Source organism: Quercus robur, chromosome 12 (genome assembly GCF_932294415.1).
Source record: "Quercus robur chromosome 12, dhQueRobu3.1, whole genome shotgun sequence".
Taxonomy (NCBI): domain Eukaryota; kingdom Viridiplantae; phylum Streptophyta; class Magnoliopsida; order Fagales; family Fagaceae; genus Quercus; species Quercus robur.
The window spans coordinates 6731845-6755786 of NC_065545.1; the positions used below are offsets into that span (position 1 = coordinate 6731845).

Here is a 23942-nt window from a genome sequence, read left to right on the forward strand (position 1 = left end):
TGTTGTTTTCTTTATCAATGGGTAGCGGTGGTGGTGGCGTTAATGATGGAAGAGACGGTGGTGGCGATAGTGGTGGCGGCAGTAGTGGCAGCGGTAGCGATTGCTGTGGCAATGGAAGAGTCAATAGTGGCAGGAGTAGCGGTTGCGGGTTGTTGTGATTGTTGTTTATTGTAGTAGATATATTATTTTATTGTGATGTTTATATTATTTTATTGTGTTGAAAGCTAAAATAAATCTATTGCTGCAGCATGTGAGTAGGTAAAATAGATAAAATAACTTTCTATGATACCAAATAGCTAAATTTTTAGCTCTATTACTGTGAATGCTCTTACTGCATCATGCATTTTAAGTATTAGCACTACTACTGTGAATGCACTTATCCAAAATTATCAAAATAAACAAAAACAAAATAAAAAATGGTTGTGTCACTATCGGGAGGGAAAGGATAAAATATTCTAATTTGCTGGGTACAGGGGAAGTATATTCTCATCAAGATTTATGGCCTGTTTGGATGTTTAAAAAAGGAGGGAGAGTAGAGTAGAGGAAGAAGAGTAATTTAATTACCTTGTTTGGAAGTTTTTTAAGGAAGGAGGGAGAGGGATTTGGAGGGGTTTGGAGGGGTTTCAACTAATTCTAACCCCTCATTTTTAATTCCCCCAAATTGGAGAGATTTGGAGGGAGAGTAGAGTAGATAAATTATTGACCAAATGAATTTCCTAATTTATCCTTTCTAAGTTAACAAAATTACAAACTGATTATATAAATAATCTTTGTTTGTTTCCTGAGAAAATTTAACACTTTGTTATCTAACAAACTCTGTTACACTGTTACACTTAACCCCCAAAATAATCTTTGTTTGTTAGGTTTATTAAAAGCACCGATTATGGAGGCAGAAAGTATTGTTATGTAAGATTTGTTCTAGCCAGAACACAAAATCAGTGCGCTAGTTATCAATCTAAGGCCTGATTAGAATCAGGTATCATAAATCAAATTCAATATATATATATATATATATATATTTGAAACCAAAATAAGCAAAAAGAGATTATAAGTGTTAAAGAACATAAATTCATTAGTACTGCTGCTTGATAGGCAGAATATTTGATTGGCGTTTTTAAATTGAAGAAACTTTGTATCCCTAGTCCAAGTGCAATTCGTATTACTATTATTCAAAGGAAAGCCACCGCTTGTTCTAACTTCTAAGTGCATTAGGAGTCTAAATAAATAGCTTGTAAAAGCCGAATATTTATGTGGGTGCATTAGGCTCCACCAAAATCTCTGACCCTCAATGGCTAGCTAGTATACAGTAATTAAGGAACTCTGTTACACTCTGTTTCCCGTATATAAGAACAGAGCAGCTGTATTTTCCGTTTGGGAGAAGGTGAAAATCAATTTCTTCACTAATTCTTGGCTACACTGGTAGAGCTAGTCTCAACAAGAAAAAAACCATAATATTGGTCAAGATATTAGTCATTGAGGTGAAGATCAAGTAAAGATTCAAGAAGATTATTTACAAAAAATTTATTTGAAATCAAGTTTGTTGCATCAAGGTACTTTATTTAAAATCTTTCTAATTAAAATGTCAAATTCTAGCAAGTATGTGGTTATGGATAATATGATCCTGATTTTAATTCTGATATGTATTTCATAGATGAGATGCATTCAGATTATTCAGCAATAGCACATAGGACGAAGCTGTACATTGGCTAGGAGGCTGTGTGGGGAAGAAGAGAAGTTTTGGAAGAGGAAAGAGGTGAGAGAGAGGCTGGGGTTGGTGGGGAGGTGAATCGGTGGTCTTGGGGATGTGTAGGTTTGGGTTTTGGGGTTGAAGGTGGCTGCTGTCATGGCTGTTTGGGGAGTGAGAAACTGTGGGAATTGTTTGTTTCTCGGGAAAGTTGAAGAAATTGGAGGAGGTTTTTGATTTTTTATTATAATTTTTTTTGAGGTAATTAAAATTATTTTATAATAGTTAATAGTAGTTTTATACCGATGGAATGAGAACGTTGATTAAATAATTATTTAATCTAACAAATTAATTATAGACCAATGTTGAAGTTTATTTTTAAATAGGGGTAAATTTGTCTATTTAAATCATTTCCTTTCTTCTCCTTCCTAATTTTTAAAACATCCAAACAAGAAGAAGGACTAATTACTCCCTTCCTCCTTACTAACTTTAAAAACATCCAAACAAGGTGGAGGATAACCATTCTACTCTACTCTCCTCCCCACTACTCTCCTCTCCTCTACTCTCCTCTACTCTCCTCCCTCTCTAAACTTCCAAACAAGCCATTAGGATTGAATCGCATCTCCAACCAGAAAGCGTGCAAAAAGTCCAAGAAGGGTTTGGTAGTGAGGGTTTGGTAGTATATTTAATGCATAAATTGGTACGACTCAGGATTCAATTTGAAACTATCGAAAATTATATGGTTTAATTTTTCAACGGTGTTAAACTTCAAGGTTTTCTAAGGTCTAAATTATAATTTAAACAAAAGAATATTTGAAACTCAAAAGGCCAAAGCTAAACATGGCCTATTCCAAAAATTTCTAATGACCAGATGATAAAACTAGGAGGTACCAACACCAGAGTATTAAACAAAGGCAATCCTCCAATCACATAAAAGCATATATTCATCTACACAGCCGCAAGGAAATAGATCTTGAGAATAAAACAATATGTATCATTTCAAGCTCCTAATTCACTTTTTAAAAAAAGAAATCAAACAATATCAAGCACTGATCGAGAAATTAAATTTACAGTAGGGGAATCCTTCCTTTTCTTCTCCTTTTTTTCCTTTGACGAGTTCATATTTCTGGAAAATTCAGTGTGGATTACCCCAACATGGTATCTATTTGTTGTCGGTCTAAACATAAATTGGCATACAGTGTAATAACTCTTATTGTAGGTATATACTGCACCTTGAAAGCAACACTGATTTAAAAGGTATCATCCCTTAAATCTAACAACAACACACGATATGTCATCTTTACTGTCTCTTTTCAATGCTTCAGCTGTTAATTGCTTAGCTGCTTTCTGCGGGTCTTTGATCCTTCTTGCAATATCAACTGCTTCTTGATTAGGCATTACCTGAATATAACGTGCAAAAGGGAAAACGATCTCTTAAAGGTTTACACTAATGCAAGGACAATGTAGACAATCATGTGCCATTTTTTGTATGATCGCGTAGATAGTGCTACAGATCTTCAGAGCGAAACAATTACCTTCCAAAGACCATCGCTGGCAAGGATTAAAAGTTCGGTATTGGCATCTACAAGAGTCTCTTGTATGTCTGGGTCAGATCGCAAATGTGATTTGAGGCTCTTGTCTCCAAAAGCACGAGAAACTGCCAGCTGCCCATTGACTCTAGGGACATCCCCTGATAAGATGGCGACAGAGATCAGGATTATTACTGTAACATTACCCAACTTCCAAGCTTACTAAATCAAAACACCACAAAGAAAATACCATATCCAAACAGTTATGAATAAACACCATAAGAGTTATTGTTTCATTCATAAAAGCTGCTACATTGTGTCTGATGACATATGCAGATCACACGGATCTTTGGCTTAAATCTATTTTATTGGCACTTAGCAAAGTTACTAATGATAAAGATACTTCACATTATTGGAAAGAAAAACAAGTGAGTAGTTTGAATTCATTAAAATTTGCAAGAGACAAGGATAAAGCGGTAGGCAATAGCTGGTATGGTCAAAGCACCTTCACTAAGAGAAAGAATACACTTGAATTAAAGCTCTTAGCATGGTTAAAGCACAATGAAGAAAAAACACGTAAAAATCAGCATGGGTGCTCCTTCCTAAGCTTGGACCCACTTTATTCTGCATAAGTCCCCATTGAGAGCAGGGACCATATTTTCTTTGAATGCTTTTTCACACAAATAATTTGGAGGAAGATTACATGCCTGTGTCTGGTTAAAAACTCAAAGTGTCAATGGGATGCTGTGATTGAATTGGGTATTAGAGAGATCCACAAAAAATTTCTCAAAGCCGTGTTATGTAAATTGGGCATGGCTGCCACTGTTTACGAGATCTGGCTTCAAAGAAATGCCTGGGTCTATAGAGGGCATATCAAATCTGAAGATTCCATCATCACCTCCATCATGTGAGATGTTAAAGCTTGATTTGAGATTTGTAAGAAGGTGAAGGTGAAGCTGTCACTGCAGTAAAAGTTTTATGTTCAAATTGGAGCATCTCTTATAAAGTTTTTAAGAACTGAGGAGGCTTTGCTGTTCTGGTTTATACTTTCCTTAGTTTTACAGTGTAATAATTCCTAATAGTGCTGATGTATGTGTTGTTCTGTGATATTAGGGTACTAATGTCTTGTGCTGCTGTGGGTTTTGGTGTGGTTCTGTGTGGTGCTAGTATGCACTAAGTAGTAGAAATGTTGTGTTCTTTTTTCTTTATTAATGAATTTATCTCTGTTTCATAAACATATATATATATATATATATATATATGACCAACATGATAATAAGCAGATTGCTGAGCAGCATAGATTTGTCAAAGGAAGCCGAAAAAAAAATCAAGCGACACCTAAGATATACAGAGTAGCACGTTAAAAAAAGATATATGCAGCAGGGACCCACCCACTTCCTTATAGAGAATTAGAAGTCCCTATTTCTGAAAGAAAGCCCTGAATCTTGACCACCACCCAAACTTTTGGTGTCATCTGATATTTACCTAGTATCAACAACTCTGGAGAAGAACAAAACAGCATCACAGTCATCAAGAGGTATAAGCCACATGCTGAGGTATGATACCAAGTTACCAACTCAAAGGAACACCAAAGCAGAGGGCATCCATTTTCACTAGGAGATCGTTTTCTAAGAGTCAGTTTGGGAATACCTTAGTCGGGGCATACTAAGTACTATGTATATCACAAACCCAAGACACTGGAGAACTCCCACAAGCCTACAACTATTCCATATGATGACAATAGAGTTATCACCTTCTGAATGGATGCAGGAAATTTTTCTTGTTTTTCTCTTCTTATAGCAAAGAAGGATATCCACTCTGTTTGTGTTATCTCATCCAACAGGTTCATGATACCCCCAAAAAATGAAGTCCCTCTCTCCCAATCAACCTGGTTACACTATAGAGCAAAACCCACAATTCAAGGTCATCAGATGTGGGTCTTTCAAAGGGCAGCAGATGCAGTACTATCAGATACTTGTTGACAAAAAATAGTGTAATACCTTTATGATTTTGGACAACACGGATCAGATTGTGAACTCCTCGTATTTTTCTGAAGTGCCCCAGTGGACTATAAAAATAATTAAGTTATTCCTTGGTTTATTTGATACAGTAACACTAGTGACCAATAGGCAGTGTAAGCAAACTCTTTTTTCTGGGTAGTCTTGCATCCAAAGTGAGGAGCACTAAATCCCACCCAGCCTCCCAACATGAGAGACATCTAGATGCCTTAAAGATTCATTACTGAAAGCCTAAAAAAGTGTCACTACAATGAAAATTTCATGCAGCAATCATATGAGAAATTTGGGATAAGGCTTGTTGTTGTGGTAATCATATGAGAAATTTGAATTGAACAACAAAACTTTGGAAAAAAAAAAAAAAAAAATCTTCTTCTTAGCACCTAATATATAAGTAGAAAGCTACCAGTTTAGTGGACAGGAATATGATTTGCATGGTAACAGCACAGCTACAACATAATCTAGTCCTTGCAATGTGGATCAGCAGAGTTTTTCTTTGAGACAAAGGCAACTGATCACTTAAAAACAAAATATCTTAAAAATAAACCAGGAGGCAGGATGTTTAAAGGCTTGATCAAGCTATGAACAAAGCACATGAATTCACTCTTTTTACTTTCAAAATTATTTTGGTGCATATCAAAGTAAATGGACAGGCCACCTAGCCATTAATGGACTAGTTCCCACAAATGCTACTCTGGCTCCTGACAATCAGATAATCACAGAGAGATCTACCAACACTTTTAAGTTCTTATGAAATAATTTCTTGTAGGTAATGATTGATAGTTTTTTTTTTTGATAAGTGGGTGATGATTGATAGTTTAAATAAATAAATAAAAAGTTTTGGCCCCAAGGGAAGGAGGAAGGGGAGATTCAAACTAGCAACCTCTGCTTCATGAGGCATGGTCCCAGCTGATATTTTCTGAGGAGAACTGGCCATTTGTAAGATGCAATTGCATAAATTAATCCAAAAATATTTTTAAGAAAATAAAAAATGATGCCAGAAATTTGAAGATAAAACTCCATTTAAATGATGATTAAGAAATTCTAGCTAGGTAATTATTTCGAATAAAACATCAGCCATGTGTATATTAACTTCAGATGAGTACACATTCAAACAAACTCTTTAAAGAGAGGTGGCTGTGAGAAACCTGGCATGTTTGAGACAAAACCGCCTTTGTTCTCGATGCTGCCTCGCTCGGTGTTGGGCTCATGGTCTATAGACATCTGTATTGCCTGGCCCCCTTTTGAGAGAACTGCTCGTGAATCTCCAACATTGGCTACCCATAATTTTTGGCCATTTATCAAAATTGCAGTTACGGCTGTGGACCCACCCCGCCCCAAGTCAGAACTGTGAGAGAGAATTGCCTGGTCTGTCTTCTCATAGGCTTTTGAGATAGATCTGTTGGGGTCAACCCAAAATTCTTCCTAAAATGATTACATTAGAGTGTAAGAAACTAAGAATACACCCTTAAAAGTTATTACATAACCGAGCAAGACTGAAATTTAAAATTCTGTTAAAGTTTAAACGCAAGACCTCACCTCCTTTAGGATATTGGAAAACAAATGTTTCTGTAGGTAGGAAGGAACAGTATCTCCCAAATGGCCATCATAGATAGCAAATAGTCCTAATTCATGTCCCTCACTCTGCATAAATTTAGCAACATGGTAATCCTCCATGGGATGATTAGCTTTCCCTTTTACTAGGCTGAAACCAAACTTGATTAACCCTTCATGGCTTTTCCCTTTGCCAGAGCTAGATGAGGAACGCCCTCCTACAAGCTACATAACAAAACTATAAATAACAAAAACCTCAATATTAATCTTGTGTGTTTTAGAGGCAGTTATATGGTACAGAAGCAAACAAAAGTAGTTGCAAGTTGCAACTATGAAAACCATTTGCATGAGGCTGCAAGAAGAAGATTAAACAAAGAAATTACTATATTTAATTAATAACTATCATTCCAAACAAATGAAGCATTGAAAGTTATCAAGATAGGAACTTTTTTTTTTTCCTTTTCCTTCTTATTTTGGTCTCTATTAGTCTATTTTGCTATGTTTATGATGGTTCTTTTTTGTTTTTCTTTTTTTAGGGGAGGGAGAGGATGAAAGAGGGTCACCAAAAGTTAGTTATATAAACTGCAAGTCAGAAAACATGCAGTTGGTTCAATTCCGATCATCAGTTCTTCCTAAAATATGTGGCCTAACAGTGTAAAAATTACAAAATCTCTTACACCCAATTTCAGCAACCCCTCCTACAAGCTACATAACAAAACTATAAATAACAAAAACCTCAATATTAATCTTGTGTGTTTTAGAGGCAGTTATATGGTACAGAAGCAAACAAAAGTAGTTGCAAGTTGCAACTATGAAAACCATTTGCATGAGGCTGCAAGAAGAAGATTAAACAAAGAAATTACTATATTTAATTAATAACTATCATTCCAAACAAATGAAGCATTGAAAGTTATCAAGATAGGAACTTTTTTTTTTTTCCTTTTCCTTCTTATTTTGGTCTCTATTAGTCTATTTTGCTATGTTTATGATGGTTCCTTTTTGTTTTTCTTTTTTTAGGGGGGGGAGAGGATGAAAGAGGGTCACCAAAAGTTAGTTATATAAACTGCAAGTCAGAAAACATGCAGTTGGTTCAATTCCGATCATCAGTTCTTCCTAAAATATGTGGCCTAACAGTGTAAAAATTACAAAATCTCTTACACCCAATTTCAGCAACCCTGCAAATATCAGTCCAATTCTGTGCTAAAAGTCCCCCATCAAACTCGCTAAAGAAGCAAGAAGATAACTTGAACAGTTGAACCACTCAAACTAACTAGATGTGCCATCAACACCTCCAAAGCCCCCCAATTATCCATTCTATACAAGTGATTATACAACAAAGAATGATCAATAATCTCACTAAGAATCTGCAAACGTTGAATAATTCAACTGAATAACATCACAAAATTATCATATTCACTCAAGAGTCTATACCCCTACTAAGAAAATTGGAGACACAAATCAACCACACAACACAAATAATCCTCTAACAAACAATTAAAGACTATGCCTTTTCAGCTTATTGGTTATCCTTCTCACAACACTGAACATATTGATTGGTATTAGAGACAAACTGATAGACACATGAAGTTAAAAAAAAAAAAAAAAAATCCTTACCTTAGAGTAGGAACCACTAAAACAGCAGAGCCTATCCATAAAAGGAAATTGAACAGCCACTTCAACTCCTTCAACTAAAATTTCAACATCCAACCCCTGTAGCCACCTCCAACCCAGATTTCAAACCAAACCCACCTCCCCAATTTCACAAACTGCACAATCAAAAACAATAGTTGATCATTATAATATGAAATGAACAAAAACCCTTCAACTATTAAAACCCTAAAGCCTTAAAGCCCCCCAAGAAAAAGCCACAAAAGCTAAAAACAAGTAACAAGAACAAACCAAAACTGGGTTATTGAAGATTTCCTCTTACCGATCCAACTGAAAGCCAAAAATGGCTGAACTTTGTTGTTTTGGCTGTGATTTTTATGCTTGCTCCTCTTGTTGTTTTAGCTCACACACAAGCTATTGAATAAAAACAATGATAATTTTTATAAATAAATAAAATAAAATAAAATAAGAAAAGAAAAAGGGAGAGAGAATATTTGAAACCTTTTTTCTTAAAAGAAAAAAAAAGTTTGTGACTTGAGAGACGAAGGAATCGAAGGAGAGCTATGTGTTTCTTTATGGAGGTGATGATTTTTTTTAGAACCGTTTGGAGGAGACTTGCCAATGAGAAAGATATTATTATTTACAAGTAAAAGAGAAAAAAAGGCTGACACTTAGCAGAGCAGACTTCCTTTCCTGTTGACTTCGCCGTATCTATTTCTACTGTTTCTTTCTTTGTTTATTTATTAGATCTGGTTAGGTATTTGTTAATTAATTATTTTAAGAAATATTTTATATTATTTTTATGATAAATATAAAATATCGTAAAAAAAAAGATAAGTTGTTTTTTCTTTTTCTTTTTTAACTATTTTTTAAAATATTTCATAAACTAATATTAGGGCTTTATTAACTTTTTCCCATTAGTTATTAGCTTTTTTTGATGGTAGTACAAATTTTTTACTTGTATTAACGCAAATTAGTTCACAATTTTTTTTACTACAATTTTGACGTTACATACTATGAATGATTATTTACCATTTACATATAAGGTGTGTTTGGAAAGCGTGTTTTAGTTTCTTTCCTTCTTTTTTTTTTTTTTAAAAGACCAGCACCTGCTGCACTATTTATGTCCCATGAACAGTGAACCAATACATATGAATAGTAAAAAAAGAGTAAACAGTAAATTTTTTATTATTTTCAATAAAATAAGCTATATCCAAACAGATCTATAGACTTGTAATTTTTTTCCACCACTCACACTCTGTCACATTATAATTATGGCAAATAAGTTGTGAATAATTTGTTGCCCTATATCTTTTCTCAAGGTAATTCTATTACTAGGTAAAAAGTAGTTGTATCACAATTATTCTACGTAACAGTGTCTTTAACTTTTACATGAGCTCACCATTTTTTCTACATTACTCAAATACTACAATGTGGACAATTATAGTAAAGATTATAGTTTTTCTTTTTTTCTTTTTTGTGGTCCTATGATATGTGGTTCATGGGCCTCCACTAACCAAAAAAAAAAAAAAAAAAAAAACTAATGGTAACCTATATATGTTGAAAAAAAAAAAAAAAAAAAAAACTAATGGTAACCTATATATGTTGAAAGAATTCTACTTTTTTTGGGGTGGGGGGGGGGGGAGAGAATCCTTTCATACTTGTATTAAAGACTACAGTACATTCCATCTTACAAACTACTAAATATAGATTTTTGTTTTAGCTACTTTAGAAATTCTAATACCTATTCCTACTCCCGAGGTCAAATTAGTGAGCCCATGAAAACACCGCAAGCCCTTATGGCAAGGGAAGGTACCACTTGCCCAACATGAACCGTAATTACTAACTACTAAGTTTAATAACACAAGGAGGTACTATAACACATAAGAAATTCTTTTTTTGAATTACATCCTCCTTGGTCAACTCTTCGCAATTAGGAAATTTATAAAATACTTTCAAAGTACGGTAGATACATATTTTTTTCATCTCAGATGAATAATGGGTCTCATCACGAATGTAATTAGTAAAATATACTTTTATGTAAAAGGAAGAAGTACACAATTATTGTACACCTAAAGTATTCTATGATTACTCTACGATCAACCACAATATTTTTTTTTAATGGAAGTAAAATGATTGTTATTTTTATTCAATCAAAGAGTTTGCATAAGTGACAAGAGGAATCTAGAAAAATCATTTATCCATATTTTTATACTAATGGAAACGTTTGGTATTTAAATCCCCATATCGTTGTAACTTGTAACTATCACATTTAAAAAAAAAAAAAAAATCATATTCAATCATAATACTACATTTTTATTAGGTTAGAATATGATAAGGTCCAATAAAATAGTATTTACAAGAAACGCAATGATAAATTATAGCATGCCACATGATAACATGTGTCTTTTAATTTTTTTATCCTTACATGATAACCATTTTGTAACCTCTACTAAAAATTCATGCAACATTAAACAATAACTTTATGGTGGACATCATACCCCAAAAAACATTGAAAATATTTTCTTTTTCCTTTTTTGAATAATTACTAGCTGAGCTTAAGTATTTTAAACCATTATTTATAAAAACTTGTGAAGTTAAGTAGATTTTTTTCCTTAATATAGAATAAGAAAATTCATATTAAAATGATTAAAATTTTTAATTATATTAATTATGATATCATTGGTAGGAATATCGATCAGAATCCAATCCAACCAAATAACCAATAACCAATAACTTTTTTCGGTTCTTTATCTGGTCATAGTTCAAGAGAGCATAGCAAAAAAGAATGAAAGAAAATACAAAGAAACAGGAATAACCCAAAAAAGTGTTTGATGTGTCATTGTTTTCTTTTTTCACCCCCCGAAAAAAAAAGTATCATGCTTTTGCTGACCATGATTGAACAAACTTCATTGACTCAGCGATTGATTTGTCTCGTAATTTGTACATTGAACACAGGAACAACCGAACAGAATAGTAGACATATCGAATGCACTAAAGACTAAAGGGTAAAGACAAACTGGAATTTGCTAAAGTTTTTTGGTTTTCTCATAGTTTAGTCCGTTAAGAGTACGGAGTACCTTATTAAATCAGTCAAACGACTTAAACGGTCAAACCTACCCACACTAAACTGTATCATCCTTTTTTGCTTTTTGTTAACGACTATCCCACAGACAGAAACTAGATTGAATTTACTATATTAAATTTAAAATTTCAAACCGCACACAAATGTCAAGAAAAAAAAAACTCAATCAATCCCTTTAAATTCGGTCATAGGGAACTCTGGTTGAAAACTAAACTGATGCATTTCATATATTAAAATACGGCTTTTTTTTTAATAAAAAATAAATATTACTTAAACTCTATTTTATTGTTTTAGATGTAAAATTATTAATTAACCGGGTTAATTTTTTTAGAAAGTCTATAGATAAAAAATTGACAAAACTTTTCATATTTATTGATGTGGTAGAATGATAATGGTAAGTAATAATGTGATATTAGTGATAGGCTCAGAAGAGAAATAGTAAAAGTTTGTCAATTCATTTGTTGTGAAAATTTTTATGCATTGCTAGGTGTTAAGTTGGTTACTGGTTCTAATTTAAATCTATTCTAAAATTATTTTTTTGTCCACCAACAACAAGCTGCTACTTAGAATTTGTTGTAAAAAATATTGTGGATGTAACATTTCTCTCTTTTTCTTGTTTTTCATATGATAAAAAATATTATTTTATTTATTGGCTAATATTTGAGCTTAATTAATACTATTAAATTTGAAGGTCTTTTTTCACTTAGAGGCCTTAGGCTATTGCCTCAATTGCCTACACTGTAAAGCCTGCGAACTAATGAATTATTGATAAGATTTGTTTTTAATAGTTATGTTTTCTTTTGCATTTTAACTTATGATTTAATTAGTTTATTTATTTATTTATTTTTTTAGAAGGTATGATTGAATTAGTTGATACATTATTTTGAGAAATAACATTTGGTACTATGTTGAAATTATGACTAAAAAGGTAATCATGTCGAATGGAATTGTGTTTGGTTATGCTATTAGAGAATGTATTTTTTCATAATCTTTCGCCACAGATCACTCACCAAAAAGCAAAACAATCAATTCCTAACGCTTAATTTTGTAAAGAAATTTACAACAACAAAATCTTTTTTTTTTTTTTTTTTGAGAGCATTTCAACTTATGGCATCCGCTTCTGATGATAACTCTTTATTTATCAGACCAAGACACCAATCAGTTTTTGATAAAGGCGGAGATTGAACATGATGATGCTGTAAAATCACCAGTGAGCTACACGATCCACGCTCGCTCAAACTAACAACCTGCAAGAAGAAAAGAAGTGATCTCGCTGAGGGCACCGGTGTGGTGTTGGCCAAATACCCTCCGACGATCCAGTTAGAATTGTTCTCAACTCTAGAGTGCTAGAGAGGGTAAATCATGCGTACCTTGATTTGTGAGGGTATTGGGGCTTTTATAGTAGTAGGTTGACCTCTCCTCCTTGATGTAGAAGTCTTTTCCTTATAGGAATTCCTCTCGAGTAATCCCAAACGTGATGGACAAGATATTTCTTTGTAGGATGGATTTTCCGTTGACGTGCGTATCTTCTAGAACGCTCTTTGCGCTAGGTTTTTTATTTCCTTGGAGACTTTACGTGTGCAACAAGAACCTAGAATCACTCTAGGCCCTGGGCTCAACTGTCGTCGACCCATGGGCTTGGATCCGTCAGGCAAAATGTGGTGAAAGCCCATCATGCTAAATTCTGCCCCTTCAACTGCCCCCTTCACCCTATGGGACCGTCATGACCTATATGGACGGACCCTTAGGGTGACGGTTTTATATTATTTGGGGTTGATGGTCAAAGAAAATTCAGGACGGCGGCTTAAGATCAATGAAGTTGACGGTTCTCCAGGAGGAGACGAATTGCGATTATTTGATGACAGGTTGTCAAGCATTTATGAGCATGCCACGTGTCGCTTTTTGATTGGCTTTTCTATCGGATCGAAGCGTCGCTTCGTCTTCCGTGCACTTCAGGTATATATATAATGCTTATCCATCCTCATTTCTTCATTTTACAGCCAAAACACATTGTCAGAGTGCCACCGTCAACCTTGTCAAAGCAATCCGTCGTACATACATACCCGTCGACTATACAACCGTCGACCTTCAGTTACTTCAGAAAACGGTGAGTATTGCTATTCTCATTTACAAGTCTTGTATTTCGCAATTACATTTAGCTAGACCTACATACCCGTCAATACTCTTAGATCCGTCAATCTTAGGTTTTACTGTCAGTTGTAGGCAATGTCTTGTGCATCAAGTAATCAGTCAGTGATTCATGACGGGACGGAATACGAGGAAATATACCCGTCCGGTCATAGAGACCCAGACAGTCCCGGCGAAGAGAGGAGTCCGTCAGCCTCTTCCTTGTCCTCAACAAATGAGGATATGGAGATGGTTGAGCCAGAAGATGCTTCTGATGACGGCAAGAATCAAGCACTGGGATCCGTCGTCGGTGCTGATGGACTTAGAGAGTTCATCATGCTACCAGAGTGGACGGTTCATAAGTTCACATCCGTCATTAAGGAGAAACACTTCAACACATTTAGGGCTAACTTCCAAATTCCAGACTATATTCCAATCCGTCTACCCTATGTATCGGAGAAATGCTACTACGATGGGGTAGAAGGTGTAGGAGTGTACGAGCAGATGCTAAAGGCGGGACTTCGGTTTCCATTAAGTACCCTTCACAGAGAACTTTTAAATTATTTGGGACTGTTCGCCACCCAGATATCTCCAAACGCCTGGAGGGTCTTCATAGTAATGGAGATTCTCTATGGTGCCATGACTGACGGTGCTAGGAGACTGACGGTGCGTGAATTCCTTCATTGCTACCGTCCAAACGAAATAGACAGGTCAAGAGGAATGTATAGTTTTGCCAGTAAGAGTCCTTTGTTGAAGGTCATCTTTGAAACTCCTGACTCAAATAGAGACTGAAAGAGTCATTACTTCTTCCTAGAGGGTCACAGATGGATGAGCCATCCAGGGGAGACGGAGTTTATGCCCGTCGACATAACTTGGGGAGTGTTACATTCATCTCGTATGCACCCGTCCTAATTTTTAATTCTTTTCATAACCGTCAATTATAATCCTTCTTCTAACCGTCCATTTTTTTATGCAGGTAGACGGCGCCCACAGGTTACTGTTAAGGAGTTTAGCTTTCTTGAGAGGATTTTTTAAAAGACCAAGCCGGAGGAAAGGACTTGGGCAAAGTTGGTAAATCCGAAAACAATCCATTGGTATTATGACGGTCCGGAACCAACAACTGAAGCCGTCAAATACGACGAAAGAATTCACAGACGTAAGTCCGTCAACTTTTCCTATCAATGGCTCCAACTATATGTATATAACTTCATTCGTCCTGTTTTACAGAGATGGACGACGCTAGAAGGAGGGCGCTGATAAAATCTCAGGCCCTCAAGAAAAAGGAGTCCGGTGAGGTGGTTCCTAAAGGGACGGCTCCGTCGATAAAGAGGAAACCGTCTACCAAATCTTACCGTCCTCATAAACAGCCAAAAGTCTCACTAGAACCCGTCGTAGGGTTGATGGCTGAGGGTGTGAAGACCGTCACCCCAACAAAGCACGAGCTCGACAAGGGCCTAATGAAGGCTCCGTCTACTAACCAGGAGAAACCTTCTCCTCTCCTCCGTGACGACTCCAAGTTTGCCTTAGAGAAGCTTACATCTATTATCTCGTTGGAGGACTACGAGGATCTGGGCAATCACTCGATGGAGGCAATGGGGAGACGGGTCTTTTTACTGTTGCTCAGGTAATCTTCCTCTGTCGCTTCAAGTCCGTCTACTTAGTTTTTTGGTCTAACACCTTTTTCAACTTGTTTGTTTCAATCCTTGGTCATGATGAAGGGCTTAATGGATCGGTGTCTTAACTGAGAGGCGGCTCTGGAGCGTTTGCGAGCAAAGGCTGAGCAGACGGAGGATGAGCTTGGTCAACTTCACAAGTGGAAGTCCACTATGGAGAAAAAGTTTGATCTCTCAGAGCAGGCAAGGAAAGAACTTGAGCAGAAGATGGATGAGGCGGGGAAGGCCCTGGAGAACAAAGAAAAGGAAATCCAAGACTTGAAGGAAACGCTCCGTCAGGCTAAGGAGGTAGCGGTCCGTGAATACCGTGACTCTGACGCCTTATTAGGCGAGTTGGGGAGTTCGTTCCTTCAAGGTTTTGATGACGCACTCCGTCAAGTTCAAAAAGCCTACCCTCAGTTGGATGTGTCGATGATAATTGTCAATGACCAAGATCAGACATCCGCGTTGCCCGTCGCTTTAGAGAACACAGTCGACCTTTTTGGTAAGGACGCAGTTCAGGGTGACGGAGAATCAACTCCGGCAAAAAATGTCCTAGATGCCGACCCAAAAAATGTAGATTGATTATTTAATTGTAAACTTTTGTATTCGAGGACGATCCGTCCTTCCTTTTGTGTATTAAACAATTACTCTCTTTGGGTTTTATCCGTCATTATTGTGTTATCTTAAAATTTTATGCCTGCTTTTATATCAATCTTTATTATTTTTTGAATGATGCATAAACATCCGTCCTTTTTTAGAAAGGAATCTTGAGTAAACATCCGTCCATGTATAACGGCATTGACGGTCTGATATCCATCCATTTACCCATGTATATGTGGACTTTCTTTTATCCGTCTATTTTATGGAATATTTTCAGCCTATTAATGACCCGTCCACTTTGTGGACTTCGTGAATTATTTTCACCCTTTTGGTGATCCGTCCACTTTGTGGACTGCGAATTATTTTTAACTTATGGGTGATCCGTCCACTTTGTGGACTTCGTCAATTATTTCACCCTTTGGGTGATCCGTCCACTTTGTGGACTTTATATGTTATTTCACCCTTTGGGTGATCCGTCCACTTTGTGGACTTTGTAAGTTGTGATCCGTCCACTCTATGGACTTCGTCAATTATTTCACCCTTTAGGTGATCCGTCCATTTTGTGGACTATGTTATTTCAAACTTTGGGTGATCCGTCCACTTTGTGGACTTTGTAAGTTGTGATCCGTCCACTCTGTGGACTTCGTCAATTATTTCACCCATTGGGCGATTCGTCCACTTTGTGGACTGTGCATGTTATTTCACCCTTTGGGTGATCCGTCCACTTTGTGGATTTTGTAAGTTGTGATCCGTCCACTCTGTGGACTTCGTCAATTATTTCACACTTTGGGTGATCCGTCCACTTTGTGGACTGTGCATGTTATTTCACCCTTTGGGTGATCCGTCCACTTTGTGGATTTTGTAAGTTGTGATCCGTCCACTCTGTGGACTTCGTCAATTATTTCACCCTTTGGGTGATCCGTCCACTTTGTGGACTGTCAGTTATTTCACCCTTTGGGTGATCCGTCCACTTCATGGACTTTGCATGTTATTTCACCCTTTGGGTGGTCCGTCCATTTTGTGGACTCTGTTACATGCCCCGTCTATTTTGTGTAGCCTATCCATTCATAATAAAAATCCATGTGGAAAATCAAAACTATGTCTGAATATTCTTCTTTAAAGAAAATGTGTTTGTAGAAAAAGTACCTGCCCCCTTGGGCTTAAAAAGGCACAAAAAGATTGTAGCAAAGTCAAAGAAAAACTAGTAAATTTTAGCTAAAAAATAAAATAAACTGGGAAATCATTGGTTTTTCATATTCTCTCTACTGGTAGTATTTCCGTAGATGCTCCGTGTTCCAAGGGTGCTGCAGCTTTTGTCCGTCCATTGTCTCGAGGTGGTAGGTGCCCTTTCTTTGCCATGATGCGATCCTGTAGGGTCCTTCCCAGTTGGGGCCAAGTTTTCCTTGTGAAGGATCTCTAGCGGCACCCATTACTTTCCGTAGTACAAGTTCCCTGACCTGGAAGTCCCTATACCTCACTTTGTTGTTGTAGTGTTTTGCCATTAGATTCTGATAACGCGCCAACCTTTACTCTGCTGCCGCTCTGACTTCGTCCACTAGGTCGAGCTGGAGGCGTATAGCCTCTTTGTTCTTGTCTTCGTCGTAGCTCTCCACCCGGTAGCTCGTGAGCCCCACTTCTGCGGGAATGACAGCTTCGGTTCCATATGCAAGTCGAAATGGTGTTTCTCCAGTGGGTGTTCTCGTTGTGGTCCGGTATGCCCATAGGACGCTAGGTAGTTCATCCGGCCAGATACCCTTTGCCCCCTCAAGACGGGTCTTGATTATCTTGAGCAAGGACCGGTTCGTGACTTCGACTTGCCCGTTCGCCTATGGGTGTGCAGGTGTTGAGTAGTGATTCTTGATCCCAAGCTCCGAGCAAAAGTCTCTGAACGCGCTGTTGTCGAATTGCTTACCGTTGTCAGAGACCAGTACTCTGGGTATCCCGTACCTGCATATGATGTTTTTCCAGACAAAACTTCGGATGTTCTTCTCCGTGATGGTGGCTAAGGCTTCCGTCTCGACCCACTTAGTGAAGTAGTCTATACCGACGACCAAGAATTTCAGCTGTCTGATCGCCGTCGGGAATGGGCCCATGATATCAAGTCCCCATTGTGCGAACAGCCAGGGTGTCGTCATAGGTGTCAGTTCTTTGGACGGCTGCCTGATGAGATTGCTAAACCTCTGGCATTTGTCGCAGGACTGGACATAGGTTTGCGCAGCCCTCATCATTGTAGGCCAGTAGTATCCTATTCGGATCAACTTGTGTACAAGTGATCGTGCGCCCGAGTGGTTTCCGCAGATACCCTTGTGTACTTCTCTCATCACGTAATCTGCTTCCTCTTGACACAGACACCTCAGGTACGGTCGAGAGAAACCTCTTTTATATAAGACGTCCTTTATCAGCACGAACCGTGATGCCTGGACCTTCAGCTTTCTTGCGGCGCTCTTCTCATCTGTTAGCACCCCAACCTTTAGGTAGGAGATCAATGGCGTGATCCAGTTATATTCAGAGTTCACCACCTGCATATTTGTTCTGTCATCGATAAGTGAGGAGATTTGAATGAATGATAATACCTGTTCGGGAACCAACATGAATTCGGCTAACACAGCTTTTGCTAGGTGGTCAGCCCATTCGTTCTCTTCCCTTGGGATCTGAATGAATTCGACTTCGAGGTCGCTGATTTGGTATTTCACTTCTTCTAAATACCTCTTCATTCTATCGTTCTTGCACTCGTAATCACCATTGATCTGACTCGTCACCACTTGTGAATCGCAGTGGACAACTATGTTTTCTGCTCCCGTGGTCTTTGCAAGGTCTAGCCCTGCTACCAAGGCTTCATACTCTGCCTCGTTGTTGGTTGTGGGGAAATACAATCGGATCATACATTGTATCTTGTCTCCCTGCGGAGTTTGGATCACTACTCCGGCTCCTCCGGCTCGTCTATTCGAGGATCCATCTGTATAGATACTCCACTGCTCTTTCTCTTCCACCACTTGGCCTTCCCCGAGAGTGAACTCGGCGATGAAGTCAGTTACTGCTTGCCCTTTTATGGCCGTCCGCGAGCGGTATTGGATATCAAACTCGCTCAGCTCTATCGCCCACAAAGCCATTCTTCCTGTTGCTTATGGGCTACTGATGGCTTTTCTCAGTGGCTTGTCCGTGAAGACAACGATTGTATGTGCCTGGAAGTATGGCTTAAATCTTCGTGCGGCGATTACCAACACGAAAGCCAACTTCTCCATCTGAAGGTACCTTTCTTCTGCTCCTTGGAGTGCTCGGTTGGTAAAGTAGACTGGTTTCTGGGATCCGTCCTCCTTTCTCACTAAAGCTACGCTTACTGCGGCTTGTGAAATAGCCAAATATAGGTAGAGTTCTTCGCCTGGCATGGACGGACTGAGCAGTAGTGGAGATGAGAGATACGCCTTTAAGTCATTAAAGGCCGTTTGGCATTCATTCGTCTACTCAAATGATTTCCTTAGAGTGCGGAAGAATGGTAAACACCTGTCCGTCGCCCTTGAGACGAACCTGTTTAGAGTTACGATCTCTCCATTTAAACTTTGGACCTCCTTAACCATCCTTGGTGGTTCAAACTCCATTATGGCCCGCACCTTCTTCGGATTGACCTCTATTCCTCTTTGGGATACCATGAAACCCAAGAATTTTTCAGCCGTTACTCCGAATGCGGACTTGTTTGAATTCAGCTTCATGTTGAACGATTGGAGCGTATCAAATGTTTCCCTGAGGTCGTCTAAGTGATCAACTTCGTGCAGACTTTTTACCAACACGTCGTCAACATAAACCTGAACGTTCCTGCCGATCTGATATGCAAACATCTTGTTCATTAATCTTTGGTATGTTGCCCCAGCATTTTTGAGTCCGAAAGGCATCACCTTGTAGCAGAATAATCCCTGGCTTGTGATGAAGGAGGTCTTCTCTTGATCTGATTTGTCCATCCTGATCTGGTTGTAGCCAAAGAAAGCGTCCATAAAACTTAGGAGTTGGTGTCTTGTAGTTGAATCCACCAGGGTATCTATCCGTGGGAGCGGGTAGCTGTCTTTGGGGCAAGCCTTGTTGAGGTCTGTGAAATCTACGCACATCCTCTAGTTTCCGTTGGCCTTTTTAACCATAACGACGTTTGCCAACCAGTCGGGATAGTATACTTCCCGGATGAAACCTACCTCCAGTAACTTCTGAACTTCCTCGGCAATGGCCTTGTCCCGCTCCTGGGCGAAGACTCATTTCTTTTGCCGGATTGGAGGGAATGAGGGTGACACATTTAGCTTGTGGACCATGACTGAGGGGTCGATTCCTGGCATGTCTTCATGGCTCCAGGCGAAAAGGTTATGGTTATTTCTTAGGAAAGTCGTGATCGTTTAGCGTACTGGCCAACTGGCTAATGTGCCAATTTTAGTTGTCCGTTCAGGCCGCGTGTCGTCAAGTCTCACTTCTTCTAGCTCTTCAACTGGCTCTGCTAATACTCGCTGCTTTCCGATACACATCATTTGCTGCTGATCCTCCATTTCTAACATGGCAATATAGCATTCCCGCGCTGCTATTTGATTTCCCCGCAGTTCTCCCACCCCATATTTCATTGGGAATTTGATCATCAGGTGGTATGTTGAAGTTACCGCCTTCCAGGAATTGAGAGTGGGTTGCCCGAGGATGGCATTGTAGGCGGACGAGCAATTGACTATGAGAAACGTGACCTCCTTAGTGATCTACTGGGGATAGTCACCCGCCGTCACAGCTAGTGTTATTGCGCCCAAGGGGAACACCTTTGTACCCCTAAATCCCACAAGTGGGGCATTCGTTGGGGTCAACCGTTCCCTGTCGATTCTCATTTGCTGGAATGCTGGATAGTACAGAATGTCTGCTGAGCTGCCGTTGTCAACGAGGACCTGATGCATGTTATAATCCCTCATTTGCAAGCTGACCACAAGTACGTCGTCATGAGGATGGTGAAGTCTTCGAGCGTTATCCTCCGAAAATCTTATGACGGGGTTATCTATTCGCGACATATTTGGTACGGATCCTGTGAGTTGGACGCTATGGACCATCCTGAGGTAGGTTTTGCGGGCTTTCTTTGAAGATCCAGCTGCGGCTGTGCCCCCTACGATCATTCTTATGTCCCCTATAAGTGGTCTAGGGCGCTCGTTCTCCCGTCGTGGGGCCTGTTCCTCCGGCGTTTCTATTCTTTCCCTGCTGACGAACCTCTGTAGCTTCCCTTACCTGATAAGGGCCTCAATTTGCTGCTTTAGGTCGTAGCAGTTGGCTGTGTCGTGTCCGTGGTCTCAATGAAAGCGACAATACTTGTCCCTTGGCCTTTTGTTGGGATCGCCCTTTAATTTACCAGGGAACATCAATGCTCCTTCATCTTTGATTTGCATCAATACTTGATCGATCGGGGCGGTTAATGGGGTGAAATTAGTGAACCTTCCAGTGGGGGGTCTAGGGCGCTTTTCATCTCGTTGATCCTCGGTTCTAGCAACTTTTCGCCCCCTATCTTGTCGCGTGTCCTCCTGCCTCTCCCTTTTCTTAGGCTTTTCCTCACGGGCTAGCAATGCGTCTTCTGCATTCATGTAATTGGTAGCTTTGTAGAGAACATCCGTCATGGTCTTCAGGTCATTCTTGTATAAAGAAAACAAGAACTTTCCCTTCCATAGTCCGCTAGTAAATGCAGCTACGAGTATCTTATCGTCAGCTTCGTCAATCGAAAGGGCTTCTTTGTTGAAACGAGTTATGTAGGCCCGCAGCGTCTCGTCTTCTCGCTGCTTGATGCTCATTAAGCACGTGGTGGACCTCTTGTACCGATGTCCGCCTATGAAGTGCGAGGTGAACTGGGCGCTCAACTCCTTGAAAGTATTGATTGAGTTTGGTGTCAGTCTACTGAACCAAACCCTCGCAGGGCCCTTCAGCGTGGTCGGGAATGCCCTACACATGATCTCGTTTGGTACCTCCTGAAGGTGCATCAAGGTCTTGAAAGTTTCTAGATGATTAAGGGGGTCCTTGACCCCATCGTAGCTTTTGATCTGGGGCATCCGGAACTTCGGTGGCAGGGGGAATGAGTTGACGGACGTGGTGAATGGTGAGTTGGTTTTGTTCACTAGGTCGTCGAGATCAGAGGATACTCGTCCCTTGAGGGCATTCATCATGACCTCCATTTGCTCCTTTATCGCTTGCATCTCTGCGATAATGGGCGGAGGGGCAAAATCCATGAGAGATGGAAGGCTTATGTTTTGCCGCTCTGGTCGGCTTGGGGCATTGCTGCCCTCTGGCCTCTCCTGGTCCCTTCGTTCGGCACTGTTACCTTCCTGGTTTTCCTCCTGAAGGTTAGGTCCTGCATCCCTTTGGCGTAGCTGCTCCTCCAGATCATGGTTTTGCTTTGTGAGTCGTTCTACTGCTGCCATGAGAGTCTGTACCTGTCTTTCTAATGCAGTAGATCTTGGCAGCTCGTCTTCTTGAACGTTGTTGGTGGTAGCCATTGAGCGAGTGAGTACCATGCGACTCTTATGTCCGGGAGGCGACAATCTGGCTTAAACTCTTTGCTTTTCCCATAGACGGCGCCAACTGATGATGCCGTAAAATCACCAGCGAGCTACACGATCCACGCTTACTCAAACTAACAACCTACAAGAAGAAAAGAAGTAATCTCGTTGAGGGCACCGGTGTGGTGTCGGCCAAATACCTTCCGATGGTCAAGTTAGAATTGTTCTCAACTCTAGAGTGCTAGAGAGGGTAAATCATGCGTACCTTGATTTGTGAGGGTATTGGAGCTTTTATAGTAGTAGGTTGACCTCTCCTCCTTGATGTAGAAGTCTTTTCCTTATAGGAATTCCTTTCGAGTAATCCCAAACGTGATGGACAAGATATTTCCTTGTAGGGTGGATTTTCCGTTGACGCGCGTATCTTCTAGATCGCTCTTTGCGCTAGGTTTCTGATTTCCTTGGAGACTTTACGTGTGCAACAAGAACCTAGAATCACTCTAGGCCCTGGGCTCAACTGTCGCCGGCCCATGGGCTTGGATCCGTCAGGCCCAATGTGGTGAAAGCCCATCATGCTAAATTCTGCCCCTTCAGAACCAAATCTAATTACTTTCTATCAACCATATACTTTATACAATCTCTCTTCCACTGTACAAATCAAGGGTTACAAAAAAAAAAAAATCCTCACTTAGAAATTTAGAATCAGTTTTATTTTATTTTTTTTTAAAAAGGTGGCCGAATGGGTGTAGAAAAGTTGGCACCAATGTCCAAGAAAGGGTAAATCGACGAGATAACGATGTTTTCAATGTTGCTCTTACATCACTGTCGTCGTCAAAGAAGACTACCAAGAAAAGATGGAAATGATTTTGTCAATAAAGCATACATATACAAAATCAATGGTTAGCTATTGTTGTTGTAAGCAAATTGATAGTTGCACGTAGCTACAGATAGACCTCACCCTTCTGTTGGTTTATGTCCAGTCGATTTGTGATAAAGATCGAAGAAGTGAGAAGAAAAAAAGAAAGGAGAATATATATAAGGAAAACAAAAAGCCATTGGTTGCCTCATTGGGTATTTTAGAAAAATGAGAATGAGAAGGATTTAGAGGGTTTTCATTCTGAACCATTTGTAGGGGTACTCTAACTATAGATGAGAAAACCAAATACAACGATGTTAGATATCACTTCATTTGAGAGATTGTATCTTAGCCAGGGTACCATTAATTAGAGTGAGCAAAATTGTTATAGTGGCTAATTTAGCATGCATGATGACTTCACTAATTTCTTTGGGCAAGTTTAATTATTATTTGAAGTCGATTGATATTTGTCGTTTGTGATAACCCTTAGGGCTTTGGTGGAGACAATTGGTGAAGGCTATGAAAGAGTTTTGTTCATATAACTTGATTCAATTTAAGTTAAGGTGGAGATTTTTTTTTTTTTTTTTTCAAATATATGTATTTTAACGTGGCTTGAATTTGCCATGCCAAATTTTATTTAACTTATTGAATATCGATGACCCTTTAACCTAATTCATATGGCATTCAAAGTTACACTTTTAGTTCACTTTGGACTCCTTTCCTTACATGACAAGATCCTAAATCCTA

At 39.0% G+C, this 23942-nt stretch overlaps 3 protein-coding genes across 8 annotated transcripts; all 3 read right to left on the reverse strand.

The window, feature by feature from the left end:
• Nucleotides 1-2588: 2588 nt before the first annotated feature.
• Nucleotides 2589-9071, reverse strand: LOC126707986 (probable protein phosphatase 2C 10). 6 transcript variants are annotated; one of them, XR_007649167.1, is made up of 8 exons: nt 8892-9071; nt 8713-8804; nt 8397-8548; nt 6768-7007; nt 6377-6653; nt 5214-5281; nt 4605-5110; nt 3230-3374 (listed from the first exon to the last, which is right to left on the reverse strand). XR_007649167.1 is itself a non-coding variant. In XM_050407769.1 (7 exons), the coding sequence occupies exons 4-7, from the start codon at nt 6903-6905 to the stop codon at nt 2945-2947; spliced, it is 711 nt and encodes a 236-aa protein (XP_050263726.1). In that variant the 5' UTR covers nt 6906-7020; nt 8397-8548; nt 8713-8804; nt 8892-9063; the 3' UTR covers nt 2589-2944. The 6 variants fall into 6 exon arrangements, 3 of the variants coding, with proteins under 3 accessions (XP_050263726.1, XP_050263725.1, XP_050263724.1); XR_007649168.1 differs by having other exon boundaries at nt 4605-4713; nt 4967-5281; XM_050407769.1 differs by lacking the exons at nt 4605-5110; nt 5214-5281 and adding an exon at nt 2589-3085 and having other exon boundaries at nt 3220-3374; nt 6768-7020; nt 8892-9063.
• Nucleotides 9072-17683: 8612 nt separating this feature from the next.
• LOC126708066 (uncharacterized) lies at nt 17684-18967 on the reverse strand. The gene has a single exon (XM_050407887.1). The coding sequence runs from the start codon at nt 18965-18967 to the stop codon at nt 17684-17686; it is 1284 nt and encodes a 427-aa protein (XP_050263844.1).
• A 2181-nt stretch (nt 18968-21148) lies between these two features.
• LOC126708067 (uncharacterized) lies at nt 21149-22339 on the reverse strand. The gene has a single exon (XM_050407888.1). The coding sequence runs from the start codon at nt 22337-22339 to the stop codon at nt 21149-21151; it is 1191 nt and encodes a 396-aa protein (XP_050263845.1).
• Between the last annotated feature and the right edge of the window lie 1603 nt (nt 22340-23942).

Bases quoted from the DNA above. Each gene is read 5' to 3' on its own strand.
- LOC126707986 (XM_050407768.1), bottom strand. From the start codon at position 8,435: ATGGATAGGCTCTGCTGTTTTAGTGGTTCCTACTCTAAG. The intron at 6,654-6,767 runs GTGAGGTCTTGC...TAATCATTTTAG, and splicing joins TTTCCAATATCCTAAAGGAG to GAAGAATTTTGGGTTGACCC. The intron at 3,086-3,219 runs GTAATTGTTTCG...CGTTATATTCAG, and splicing joins CCAGCGATGGTCTTTGGAAG to GTAATGCCTAATCAAGAAGC.
- LOC126708066 (XM_050407887.1), bottom strand. From the start codon at position 18,967: ATGGCTTTGTGGGCGATAGAGCTGAGCGAGTTTGATATCCAATACCGC.
- LOC126708067 (XM_050407888.1), bottom strand. From the start codon at position 22,339: ATGGCTACCACCAACAACGTTCAAGAAGACGAGCTGCCAAGATCTACT.